Below are 13,897 nucleotides of genomic sequence, written 5' to 3'. Positions count from 1 at the left end.
TTTTGTGTGTAAATATGTGTGTGTATACATACTGTATATGTATGTATATACGTAACTGCATATCATCCTGTGTATATAATTTAGTTTTCTTTTTATTTCTTCCTTTGGTTCTACTTTTATATGCTTTGTTCTATTTTATTACCTACTTTATTATTGTATTGTATTCTAATTTAAAATAGTTTAACATTTGTTTATACATTTTCTGTGTGTGTAAAAAAAACAACACACTTTCAGTCAAAGTTCTTTTTAATGACCCAATACAACTTTTTTATTGCAGGTATCAAATACATGACATCAGGCTGGATCGGTACTTGACTACTTCATGGAGTTCTACTTGCATTATCAGAAGAAATTATAAGTTCCTTCCATGTTGAAAAAGTCGTAAAGTTACAATGCAAGTCACTGTTCAAAGAGCAGATTTGGTTTATCCTGCGAGTCCACAATCAGTGAAACTATCAGTCCGTGACGTAAGGGCGCATTGCATTGTGGTCGCCGGTGCCAGGATAGAAACAGAAACCACACTGCTCTCCAGCAAAACAGGACATTAAAAAGTAAGTTAATACTCAGCCATAATTATTATGTAGCTGCCATTAGCTATGCCGTAAGCAAAGAAAGTAGCGTGAGGTAAAAGCAAGCGGTAAAGTTAAGAGTAGTTAATTAGCTAGCTACCGTTTAAGCTATGTTAGCTTTAAGTTCATTTGAAGGCGCCTAAATTGTGAGTTACCACTCTCTAGTTTCACAGCGCTAGCGTTAACTTCGTCGACTGTGGGACGACGGGGATTATTTAAGGATCACGTCATGTTTTTAAAAAAGCCAACACCCTCTGTAACAGGCAGTGGCCACTCGTAGTGAAATAGACGAAGCTAGTGACGGTAGCGCTTTAGCTAAAGCTGTTAGCACTCAATGTATTGCGCGCGCAATTCAACACTGGAAGTGTACCGTATTGTTGCTAGTCAGTATTTCAGTGAGTGTAAACAAATGCATGGTTATCAAGTGTGGTGTGTCTAGCCGTGGAACTGTTTCAATACTGGGCTAACATTAACATTACTTAAATAATTACCCTATTAGTGAAGCCTTTTGCAGTGCCCGCTCGTTTGCTGTTGTCCGTTTCCTTGTCTGAGCAACGGGCCTTGATCCACTTGGACCAGTGTTAACGTTAGCTACTGGTGTTAAGTTAACGTTATAGTTATTTATGTTATTCTCAAATATTTTTTTTTATTACCGCATTATTGCTTCTGCCGATCTGCACTTAACTCTTATTATTAACGCTTTTATGAACTGATTGAAATGTCTAACGTTAACTGGGAATATAACAATTCATCATATTATGTTGAACACTATCTTATCCTCTCAATCCAGTGCACTTGGTGTATCTATACAGTATATAGTACAGTCAATTCAAAGGACAGTGATATATTTTTCATTGTGTGTGTTATTAGCACATTGGGTTTGAAACTGACTGTGAGGTTAATGTAATGACTTTCAGCCTGAAAGAGCAACATAATACCCTGTTTTAGCGTGAACACGGCCCCTTCACGTACATAAAAATGCATTAAAATTCAGAACGCTTATTGGACAAGCACCAGGTCTTCTACCACTTCATAGTCCTCCAGTTTTATTACATTAAAACTGGGCAATGCTCCTAAACTAAACTAACAGATAAGGCATCTGTAGTGAGGCGAGGATGGCTTCAGAACAGACCTGGCAGACAATCATCAAGGAAGATATCAAGTGTCAGCTGATGTCTGTGGGTTGTAGACTTATTTGAAACCAAATATTAAACAAGGTGACTTAGTTTAGGTTTATGTTAACTTTTCCAATTACTGTGTACAAAACAGCTACAGTTCCTACGTTGTTCATCTGATGTGGATAAAAATACTTCCAACTGAAAGCTGAGAATCAAACGTTAAACCCCGTAGTATATTCCCCATAGTTAATTCAGGAAAAAAATGCCCAAAAATAATTAAGTGGAAAACAAAATTATTTCAAATTTAAATGATGGGGTTGCATTCCCTCTGTAGCGTGAAATTTATCACATTTTAATTTCCATTGTGATTTTTGTGTTACAGTTCAGTAGTTGGTGATCAGTGTCCGCCCACAAAGCAGCCATGTCGTCAACATCCCAAAAACATAGAGATTTTGTGGCCGAGCCCATGGGTGAGAAGTCTGTGATGGCTCTTGCAGGCATTGGAGAAGCCCTTGGAAAAAGACTGGAGGAGAAAGGTTTTGACAAGGTAATAGAGATTTGATTTCTTCAACTTTTTTATGCAATATTAACATATTTGGTACCACACATATAAATTGCAGTGTCCATAGGATGCTTATCCTTGCTGCCATAGTGATATTCTCACTGTAATTTTATTAGTGTCTCGAAATCAATAAAACTAAATAATAAATGATAAATTCAGAAAACTGCAGCTTTTAAAAATCTGTCATTTTAGTTAAGTAATTATTTTGCTACATGCATCATAATCGCCCTACTTTAACAAAGAAACATGAAAATTCCGGGACATGTAATGTTGTGAAATTCAAGTAACAGAAAAATATTTGTGTAAAAGCAGCTCTTAATGTGTTTTTGAGTACCAACTAGTATAAGTTCATTGCTGTAATGATTTTAACTGTTGTGTGTCAAATTAAGCATAACTTGATTAACAGGTTATTCGTCGTTCTTTTTAAATTACTCAGAGAAACGGCATGCACCAGTAAAAATGGCTTCATCTTACAGCTAACACAACAAATGATAAAGCTTGCATTAAATTCTAAAATGTGGGGGAAAACAAGTTACCTAATCCCCCGTTTATCCACAAGTCTGTCTGGGTGTCATTTTGGCATGTCTTGCTTAAGATCTATTCTCGTAGTACAGTAAGGTGTCACGCCATCTCTTTTCCACATACCAATCATCTATTCATGCAATCATCACTATAGAGATGTAAAGAAATAGTCATCTGTGCTGTTTTTCAAGTTTGGAGTAAACATCAGCTACTTGACAACAGGGTCATTGATGTGGGAAATCCGTTAACACTTGCACTCCTGTCTTAATTAGATTTTCTATTGTGTGTTCATCTCTACCTCCACAGGCGTATGTTGTCCTCGGGCAGTTTCTAGTGCTAAAGAAAGACGAGGAGCTTTTCCGGGACTGGCTGAAGGACACTTGCAACGCAAATACCAAACAACAAGGTGACTGCTATGGCTGTCTTAGAGAATGGTGTGATGCCTTCCTATAAAGCTTTCAGTCATTGTTTTCTACTTTTGAAGTCCAAACTATACATTAACTCTTCAGTGATCTTGTTTCAATTCAGCTACACCATATGTGTGACACTGTATACACTGTTAAGGTTTATTGAAGTCAGCTTGTTTTTAAATTATACTTAAAGCTGTTGGTGTGTTTCTGAAATCCTTTGACCCACAAATAGAATTCACACATGCCCTCCTCATGGTCTTTGACAAGTCTGTCTAAACTGATAATCACTCTTTCTGTCTTTAAATTGCCATTAAATTAGTAGGTTGGCTGGATAATCACAAAATGGGACAATTCTATCTGCCTGTAACGTCCACTCACTGTCAGTAGCCCTTTTTACTGTGGACATTTTGACTTGTCATAGTAGTAAAAGAACAGATGTAACTAATAACATTAATTATAACTCATTTCCATTTAGGTTTATCAGTTTGTCATTGAGCCTGCAAACACATTAGCAGGGCTGCGACACACTGGGACACCCAAATGTAATGCAGCCTTTATTAAAGTTAGTACACCAGTGATTGACAAGACAAAATGTCTGCTGTGAGAACAGTCTATAGAGGAGCTTCAGACTGAAACTGTCTAGTTTCCAGTTTTGAGTAAAAACTGCTCATGGTCATAGTATTTAGTTTGCCCAAGATCACTGTACTTTCCGTTAAAGGTTGAATTTTAAACAGATGGTTCATCCATTGTTGGTCATGTACTGAGATGTTACCTTTTTAAGCTAAACATGACTAGTTTGTTCTCTATAAACCTTTTTAACATCAGAAAAATTGGATGTGTTGCAGTTGAGCACACGTTTTTCTTTCTGTTTAATGTGATGATTTACCAGTACAATCCAGACTAATATTTGTACCCACCTTCAACTCTTGGGCTTCTTGCCCTGTTGTCTGTTTTTAAAACTATGGGAAAGTTGATGTAAGCTGTGTGGGGTTTTTTTTTTTTTTTGGTTTGTTTTTTGTTTTTTAAATAGCACATCCTATTATAGTTTAGTATCATGTACATCCAGCAACAATGTTTAAATGACTTCTTGAAAACACGGATTGTCTGTTTCAAGTGTCTTGCAGAGGATGTGATTGATTTTAAGTGACCCCCAAAAAACGTAACCTCAAAACTGACGCGACACTGTTCTTAGCAGAGCTTTTTTTATTATAAAAACTTTTAACTTTTGATTCTGCATATGTAGAAGCAACATGGCCAGACCCCCACATCTGGTCTGTTCAAAGCTTGTTTGAACCTGAAGATGGAAATGTCTATAAATAAAGATGCGGATGCAACAAACTCAAACACTGTCAAGAACGTGTCGGTCTATTGCTGATGAGCAGGCTGCAGCCTTTACATTAAAGAATGAACTTACAATATGTGTCTACTAGATTAGCCAGACAATACTGCTAATTTTGTTAGCAGTAAACAAAGCATTTTGTACCTGCCTGAAGTGCTGGGGATCAAGGCGAGTGCGCTGCAACAAGTATAACACATTCAGATTGATGCGACTTTTTGGTGTGCTTAAATGATGTAACCATGATGTAAAGAAAACATGAGTTCTGTTTTGATTCAACAGTGTCAGAATTATATGGCAGCTATCTAAATCAAAACCAGTAACCATGATGCAGTAAATCAATCCGCATCCTGTTTGTTCATTAACATTTAAGAGGCTAAAGTAGTTGATATGCTGTACTCGTATGCTAGAATGTATTTGAAGCTTCAATAGAAGTTTACCTTGTTTCTCATTCTGCAAATCAAAAACCCAACAAGAGTGAGGCAAAACCCATCCAATCCATCCCACCCAACCCATCTATTGCTTGACTTTGTCTTTTACTTACCTCTAAACAGGAAAAGGTAAATCACTGATCTTTATTTTCCACTGACGGAATACCACCTACAGTGTATGTTTTCTAACACCAACAAGCCTGATGCAGGTCAGGTCTTCATGACTTATTATCGTTGACTGTCTTTATAAACATGAGATGCCTTAATGCATGCTAGTTTAATCATTTTATTTAGTCAGATGAACTATAAAATATGCACTAGTGCATGTCCAGGCTGTGTCACGTAATCTTCCACACATCACCAGCTGTTTGAAGATGTAACCGCTGTGTTGCAGCTTTTTGTTAAAACACTGCTAAAGTTTTTGCATTTGACTGTGAAAACTCATCAGTTTTTATATGGCTGCTGTTATAAAAAATAAAAGGCAAAGTACCAGATTTGGACATACATGTGTTGTTGTTGTTGTTGTTGTTTTTTTTTACATCTTCATTAAAAATTTCAGTTTTTATCAAATAAAATCAGAAATGAGAGAAACCCTTTGATAACAGGAGGTTTTATTTCAATGCTTGATATTCCATGGTTTCTTTTTCACCAAAGCTCCAAATTTGTCATTTGCAAGATATTGAAATGCATTGATTCATTTTTAAAATGGTCCAGAGCAGGGGTTCCCAAAAGTTTTATCATGTGGAAGAGCCATGGAGCTCATTTGATGGGATCATGTCTGAGGGAACTCCAAATGAGAGCAGTTTTCTTTTTTTGTGGTTAACGATTTAACAGCACTAAACCATTGCCTGGACTGTAGATGGAGCAGTAACCATGGAGAAAGTGACACCTTTAATTGGAGTTGGAATTCCCAAGTCATTCACATCAGTCCTCACTTCACATGAATGAGTAGATGCTGTTCCTTGATTTTCTGGAAACTGTTGACGGACCCTTCTACTCTGGAGACCTGATTAGTTAAAATGACAATGTACACCTGTATTTAAAAGTACATTATAACTGCTGTGTTTATTTTTTGCTTTAAAGAAATAGAACATTTTCATGTGACAGACAATAATTGAATAGCTGATTTTGCTTTAATGGCTTAGATCACATATTGAATGTCCATAACCCCTGGAATGTGTTTTTTGGGTCTGTGTGCTATTGAAATATAAAATCTTGATTTGACAGTGATCAAATGCTCAGAATTGTTGCTTAAGTTTCACAGTAGCACCTATGCATACACACACACTTCCACATCCACACTACAGCAACAGTATAGAAATGAGCTAAATGCTAAAATCTTAATAAAACCTTGAATTAAATTAATTATAGGATTATAATCCATTAATAAACAGCTGTTGTCTGTTGTAGACACAAGTAACTGCCAAAAAAGAGGAAACACCTAAGTGAATGAGGAATACAAAATATATTGAAGATAGATGTGATGCAGCACTAAAGGACAATCTAAATGTTGTTGACTGAGAAAAAAGATTCTGTATGGAGATTTTAAAGTATTTCTAAGCAGAAGAAGTTATTACCACTTTCATCTACAAGTAGTCACCAAATGGAAACAGTGTCAGTTATGGGAGATGTCATACTTACCTAACATAGGCTTGTCTTTTTCTCAGTTGCTAGATCTCAAATGTATGGACAATTTATATGGGGAGAACTGACAGCCCTGACCTATCAGAGCAGCATCTGAGACGTGTAGCACCACCATAATCCAAAGACCCAATGTGGGAATTTAGCCTCCCAGTTCAAAGTTTCAAATGCTGCAGACTCCGTGTGAATCTGTTCCTGTGACTGGTGGAGCCTATCGAGACACTTGATGCTCAGAATGTTTCCTTTTTGGCAGTTACCTGTAATATTTATGAGCATGAAATGTCTGTTTTCAACCAGATGATAGCTGTGTTAAGTTTCTTCTCTTTAGACGTCTAGTGTTGTTTTTGATAGTGATAACTGACTCTTTATTGATTGAATGTTTAGATTTGTTTCAAATTCCCATGTTTTTGTTCTTCCCCCAGACATTAGCAGTTAAAGAATTTAGTTCAAGACATTTTGTAGTTGATTATGTACTGTACATCGGCAGCTTTTATGCAAGGTTACTATAGTACACTGATGTCTTATTTAGATTGGAAGTACATGTACACACTGTACATACATGTACATACTGTACAGTTGTACTTTTAATCACAACAATCCCTGATTGGTCTCAAAGCAGAGCGCAGAAGAATTTCTTCTCCCTGAAAGGGTTCTCTGAGGTGGGCACGGGGCTGATCAGGGGGTCGTCACAGGAGTGTGCGTCGCAGTACGCCATCAGGTCTGCCGCTGCCTTTGAAACCTGGAGGTGAGGATGATCAGATTTAGGGCAGCTCGTGAACATGACCACATTACATTATGGATCGAACATTGATTCATTTGATGAAAACAGAATGTTTGCAGTTACAGAGGTATCACGATACAGCAGTGAACACAGGAGTAATAGAAGGAGACAATGAAACAATACAGAAAACTGAATCTGAGTGGAAAGTATGGGAACCAGTACACAAATATTTGGATATTTTGATTCACAATTTTTACAGTTTTTGTTACTTTATGAAATGTGGATTTGAGTATGAAATGTGTATAAAAATATCTAAATTGAATCCTGATTTAGCCCTAAAATACCTCTAATTTTGCTTTATGGATTGCTATCTAAAATGATTTTTATGGTTCACTTCAAATTGCTAAATATGTGTCAGCTACATGTGTTTTTTATTTCACTGATGGAGAGTCATTTTTGAAAGGCTGGTCCTATAATCAGAGCAGAGTCTTGCAAAGTCTTGGAGTAAAGAGAAGGTTGCACCTCTTCCTCACTGCAGATCGTTTGCAAAAAGAAACTTCATCGTTCTGAACGTGACTGCTGGTTCAAACTTTTTCTCTCAGGGAAAAGCCCTCAGCCCAATCTTGCCAAAAAAGTTATGCTTTGTCAGAGGTGATGGCAGCTGAAAACTGTCTCTAAAACATGATATTATCAGCGTTATATAGAAGTTTGTCCCCTACTTCATTTTTACACTGATGGATCGTTCTTTTTAAAGAGGCAAGGTGCCTCTTGCAAGGTGTTTTTGATGCCATTAGGAACATGACAGAAGCCAATACCATTTGGAAACTCTCCAATAGGAAGCATTGACTTAAAGTGAATTTGAGAAGGTCACCGGTGCTTCTCTTCACCTGCAAACCAATGTGGATAATTAAGGTTGGCAAAATTCTTCAGTGCTGTCCTTTATATGTACAAAAGAGGATCGACTGCAAAATCTAACTTTGTCTTTGTTAATCTGAGGGCAGGTTTAGTTTGTGCAGCAATATTAATCCTTTAATACCAATGTGGTTGTATCATTATGACTCACGATTTGTATGGACATGTACTTGACCTACTGTGACACATAAGATTTTAGTGTAATATCTGGACTTGTATCTAAAAAGCAGGATCTTCTTTAGCTATTCAGAAAGTCAAATTGAGATTGAAAATATACAGTGGATAATTGAATCCACTGCATTGTTTTACTCATCAATTGCTTCTATTTCCCCCTTTGTATAATGGGTTTTAGCGCTTTACACTATCTTGATTCATATCTGAATCTGAGGCGTCCAACTTGTCTTACCTTTATCCTGCAGAAACTAGCCTCTATCTTCAGTTGCTCCACCAGCTTCCTGGCTTGGCCGACACTCATGGTGCTGTTCACTGGGGTGTCTCCTTTCATCCTAGCCACAAAAAGCAACAATTTAGCTTCATGGATCTGAATCGAATGGAAATACATTCTGTAAAATTGTTTTTTAGTTTTTTAATTGACTTAGTTTCCCTATTGCCCTGCTTTCCCATGAATGATTGATCCATTAATCCTAGAAACACAATACTTCACTTTGACTAAATGTATATCTAAAAGAATAAAATGTATAAATAATATTTATAGGTTGCAATAAATTAGGATTGAAATTTCCTATTCACATAGCTAGGTTTATTGATACCATTGATACTGTTTAATACACCATTCTAAGTGGTTGAGCAAATGAACTATATGTGTGAACTAAGAGTTTTAAGACAAATACTTTATATAGCACTATTATGTAATATATGATAAAAGCTATGCTCAGATTATAGTATTTTATTGCTTATTTATAGATTCTGGCAGCTTTGGCTGCAAAGCAAGCATGGAACCAGTCCCTCTCCAGTAACGAAGTGTAAATATCGGTCAATATTGTGTCATAGAATTGGCACAGCTGCCACATTATGTCATCTCATATGACAATATAACTGTGATAACAAAAGCATATATATTTTATCAAATGCAAACGAAACATGTAAACTGGGCCAAATGGTCAGATTTATTCACCATGGCCCACAGATTCTCCCACTACGAGCAAGAATAACCACATAAATATCAAATGTAGAATGAAATAAGCACTGCAGCCATACAGACATTTATGAATAAATATGCATATGAAACAAATGTGTCACAGATGGAAAAGGAATCAAGTAGGATGAATTGTCAACAGGGGGGAAAAGCAGAGCAGCAAAGGAGTGCATCTATTTGAACCATTCTGGACCTTTCCCCATTGTCTTCTTCCTTCTCCCTCCATCCACCCCCTTTTCTCCTTACCCGTATTATATTCCTCTTCAGGTGCAATCTTCCCCCCTCTTCTCTCTCCTTTTTTCTCTCTTTTTCTGCCTCTCTGTGTCCCTCTGTAAGCTTATGTTTGGTGGTATCTGTGTAGCCGGACCCCACCCCTCACAGACAACAGCCTGGATGGTACCCTGCTCTGTACAGTCCAATTCTGCCACAATGAGCACTAGATTTGTGGTGGAAGGATACGATCAACCCCTCGGCAGTGAATGGTACTTGCCAGACGGAGGGAGGGGGAAGCCATTGGTGAAGGTTTTCTTATGAGGGTGGATCGTACCATATCTGTGCCTAGGAAATTGGGGCCAACTGGAATCTCTCAGGTTTCAATCTCTGACATGGAACAGGATGGTCTGTGCGGTGTGTGGTTTTGGTTTTTAGTGCTAAAAGATTATAAACAGCCTTGGATGTGAACTCCAGAGGTCTGAATCATTACGTGTCTCTGTGCCTTTTGTGATGCCCACCCTCTCCTCTGTTGCTATGGGGACTGCTGCAGTCTGGTTTAGTGGTTTACATCACAGTTTAAATAGTCACATTTCTGCTGGTATTTAAATGTGACTATATGTGCTGCATATGAAAGGGATGTCTGATTTCATGCATATTAGAATAACAGAAGGGAAAATGAAATGTCAGGGAAGGAAACGCAGACTAGATTAATGTTGGTCAGTAGCCTGGCTCTTATGATGCTCTCAGACCAAAGACCCTGAGGAGGAAAGAGCTCCATTAGCACTAAGCCCACAGCAGCTTTTTCTAGGTTGTAACGCGATTTGAATGGATTTCAATATTTTGTATGTATGTAACTGTTAAATAAAGCTTGTTTTACAAAAATACATTGCAGTAAATCTGATACATCTTCTACATCGTGGCGTTTTATAGGATACTCGAGCAGACAGGCTGGCAACCAGGAACACGCAACTGAAGTCTCGAAAACTGCCCGACGCCATCTTTGCTAATCTACTGTGTCCTCGGCTTTAATGGCGCTATGATTATGTCCCTCACTTCTCTTTTTTGGCAGTGACCTATCTTGCAGTTGTATTATCTCTGGTAGCGAGGAGGTAATTTCGTTCTTGCTAATTTGTCCTTCGTGCTTGCCGTCGTAAATGCCTCACTAGCTCATCCTTTATACAGTCTATAGGCGAGACCGAGACCCATATACAGTACTATGTATAATGAAAGAAAATGTTTGAATGTACAGTTGTGGCTTTGTGTTTGGTGATAAGTTTCACTGAGACATGTTTGTACTGTCTCTTGTTCTTTTAGTGAAATTTAACATCATCTTAGAGTCAAATAATACTCTTTATTTGATCTCAACATTTTGCTTTTTATTGTGTTGAAATGATTTGACCCTGTCAGGGATTACAGATGAACTTCATGAGGACAGAGTGAACAGCAGTTTATTTGGATTTATAAACTGCGGCTGCAGTTTAAGGACTCCATCTGCTGGATGATGCTGGCAGATTTGACTGCATCACTGATCTGCGAAGACCACAGTAACAAACAGCCTGCTCCTAATGAAGCAGCCGAGAGATACAGTATATGAACCCCCAGCTTCATTTGAGGTAAATAGTAAAATCAAATGATCCAAATTCTAATAATAAATTGGTTTACAGTAACAGTAGACAGTAATAAATGACAGTAGCCTGCAATTTACAGAAAATGTAAGGAAGGTAATCAAGTATAAACCCCATGTGAATCAAGTGAACCTCACCTTCTTTCTGGAGCAAATCTCAATGAGATGAAATGTATCATTCATTTTAACTATGGTGAAATATCAGTGTCAGGTTCGAGCAGTAAACAAGCTTTTCAGGGAAAATGAATGAAGTGCCAAAGGAAGTTTGGCAGCTTTTATCTTAATAATTATGTCTTGATGTTTTGACCAGATCAACTGATTAACCTGTATCATAAAGGGCACTTTGAAAAAGTCACTTTTTATGAACCAGGTGCAGGTTGATGTTGAGGCAGAAAATCATGGATTTCAAAGCAAGTTACAACCAAATGTGATCATGGTTCATAACCAATGATAACTCATATTTGTGATTCACTGCCTTAATATTGATGCTATCCCACAATATTAAGTGATCATATTGTGTTTGTATTTACTAAAAAACTAAACATTCACTGTTTATTTCACTTGGTTAGATCAGTCAAATAAGTTCAGAAAACTATCAGTTTATCAGATAACACTGTATTTTAATAACTGTTTTTAACACACTATAATATAGTTGTAAGCAGGTATAAAGTATTATGAGTAATAAGTGTTTATTAATGTATTTCTCAACAACTATAACTCCTCTATTGAAAAATCCAGTGTATAAACATTTGAGGAATGTTTAATAACACAATACAATGTAGCTGTAATTCTATATGATGACATGTCATTAAGAGTTGTAAACACATATATAATGAGTTATAAAAATCTTAACTCAAGGTCCACTTAAGTTGCTTTTTCTGCAGCTTTCAACCACATCTCACAGTCCTCTTCATCATAGAGTTTGTTTTCTTGTAGAAACAATTCTGGAAAAAGCAAGTAAATGGACCTTAAGTTACTTTTTTTGTGTCAAACTACGGTTTCCAATGTCAAGAATGAATTTACACCTATGAATGATTTGTACAGGTGTATAAACTGTTAATAAATGTTTTATTACACACCTTAAAAACCAAAAACTTACTAAAAAAGGCAAGTCTCTTATAGTTGTTGACAAATACATTAATAGCCAATTAAAAATGTCTTTATTTCGGCTTACAAATAAGTTATAGTGTGCTTTAAATCATGTATCAATGGTTTATATACTGTTATATTGATATGACTTACCGAAAGGTAAATGCTGTCCATTCTGTACATGTACAATATACAATACTGTACCTCTGTATCTTAGTTTCTAAGTGAGATGAGAGCACATACAATAATAATGATTTCTCCCAGAAAAATATTTCCACTACCACTGGTTTTTGGGATTTTTTTTTTTTTTTCATGCTGAGCAGGTCGATCTACTGCAGCAAATTCTGAACTGGTTTCAGGCGACACATCTACAGTTCAAACCCACATTTTAAATAAGCAGTGACTTGGCAACACTGCTTTTAATCTGAGGACCAGTTTAAAACCTTTTTTTTTTTTGTCCTGGCACAAACTCTGAAAAACAGTGACAGCAGGTACAAACCAGCACTTGACTGCAAGGGCCGTGTCTAAAGCGCTCACCAGATGGTCCACGAGAGCTCCCGTTTCATCTCTGCAAGTTATGCTCTGTTGTAATTAGTGTGGGTGCATGCCATCCAGCAAATAAGTCATTTAATAATATGCTGCTGTAATGATGATAATGTCACAGTTAAAAAGTGTATATGGTAACGCAACGCACAAGTGAGCTGTGGAAACTTATTTATTATATAGATTCAAGAAAAGTAACCTTTAATGTCTTTCCAAAATAAGAGTGCAAAATGCTTAACACATAAATCAAAGAACATAGTTTGAATTTCAATTATTAACTCACTTGTATGTTTAATTATCTATTATGCTATAAATATGACAATTCATTAACTCTTAATAAATGTATTTTTACTTAATTAATCATCCTTAATTAAGTTAAACTTAATTACTGTCGTGGCACACTGGAGCCTTAAGGCTTGGAGACCTCAAAGCTGAGAAACAGTTGAGCTGAGTTTTCTCACTTGAGTCTAAAAACAAGTTTTAGTCTGTGACGCAAATACAAATTCAGATTTCAGTGACTAGAAAGTTTGATTTGACTCATAAAATATATGGAAGTCAGAATGAGACCTTGAGGCTGCCTTGTTATCTACCTGTGTAATGCTGTCAGATTATCATTGCCCTCTGAAACACACTATTTCACATAAAATGTGCATGACCCTGTCAGTGCATTGTCGACATTTTGATTTGAATCCATGCAGCAGATAGTGCAGTTCTCTGCCTCGAGATTGATGTCAATAAATATTGAAAAAATGTTGGTAAATGATTTTCATTTCAACCCCTTTGGGCCATTGATTCCATGATTGGATCCGATGACTAACAGACACTGAAATGCTGGAAGTGTTTCAAGCTCAACGGTTACCGTGGTGTTGATATTGAAGAACAAAATGCACGATGCATTATCTGTGTGACTCTGAGTGTTAATGTCTGATGACTAGGGGCTTTTTAACACGGCTGCTGCATTTAAATGTTCTCCACAATCGAACATGGCCTATGCAGCCATAGCCACAGTAAAACGTCCACTATAATAACCATTGGGTGATTTGCTACAGG

The 13,897-nt window shown here is 36.9% G+C and overlaps 2 protein-coding genes across 2 annotated transcripts; one reads left to right on the top strand and one right to left on the bottom strand.

Annotated features, from left to right (window-relative positions):
* Positions 1-399: 399 nt before the first annotated feature.
* Positions 400-5,452, top strand: banf1 (BAF nuclear assembly factor 1). The gene is made up of 3 exons (XM_044222212.1): positions 400-551; positions 2,070-2,234; positions 3,078-5,452. The coding sequence occupies exons 2-3, from the start codon at positions 2,109-2,111 to the stop codon at positions 3,222-3,224; spliced, it is 273 nt and encodes a 90-aa protein (XP_044078147.1). The 5' UTR covers positions 400-551; positions 2,070-2,108; the 3' UTR covers positions 3,225-5,452.
* Positions 5,453-5,542: 90 nt separating this feature from the next.
* On the bottom strand, positions 5,543-9,824 carry gng3 (guanine nucleotide binding protein (G protein), gamma 3). The gene is made up of 3 exons (XM_044222213.1): positions 9,625-9,824; positions 8,629-8,728; positions 5,543-7,328 (listed from the first exon to the last, which is right to left on the bottom strand). Exons 2-3 carry the CDS (start codon positions 8,725-8,727, stop codon positions 7,200-7,202), a joined length of 228 nt encoding a protein of 75 aa, XP_044078148.1. The 5' UTR covers position 8,728; positions 9,625-9,824; the 3' UTR covers positions 5,543-7,199.
* Positions 9,825-13,897: the final 4,073 nt, after the last annotated feature.

Source organism: Siniperca chuatsi, linkage group LG14 (genome assembly GCF_020085105.1).
Source record: "Siniperca chuatsi isolate FFG_IHB_CAS linkage group LG14, ASM2008510v1, whole genome shotgun sequence".
Lineage (NCBI taxonomy): Eukaryota > Metazoa > Chordata > Actinopteri > Centrarchiformes > Sinipercidae > Siniperca > Siniperca chuatsi.
This window is presented reverse-complemented; position numbering and strand designations above follow the sequence as displayed.

What these genes read in the sequence shown, in the direction of transcription:
- banf1 (XM_044222212.1), top strand. Translation starts at nt 2,109, where the DNA reads ATGTCGTCAACATCCCAAAAACATAGAGATTTTGTGGCCGAGCCCATG. An exon ending in AGGAGAAAGGTTTTGACAAG is followed by an intron (nt 2,235 to 3,077) that starts GTAATAGAGATT and finishes CTACCTCCACAG; the next exon opens with GCGTATGTTGTCCTCGGGCA.
- gng3 (XM_044222213.1), bottom strand. Translation starts at nt 8,727, where the DNA reads ATGAAAGGAGACACCCCAGTGAACAGCACCATGAGTGTCGGCCAAGCC. An exon ending in CTAGTTTCTGCAGGATAAAG is followed by an intron (nt 7,329 to 8,628) that starts GTAAGACAAGTT and finishes CCTCACCTCCAG; the next exon opens with GTTTCAAAGGCAGCGGCAGA.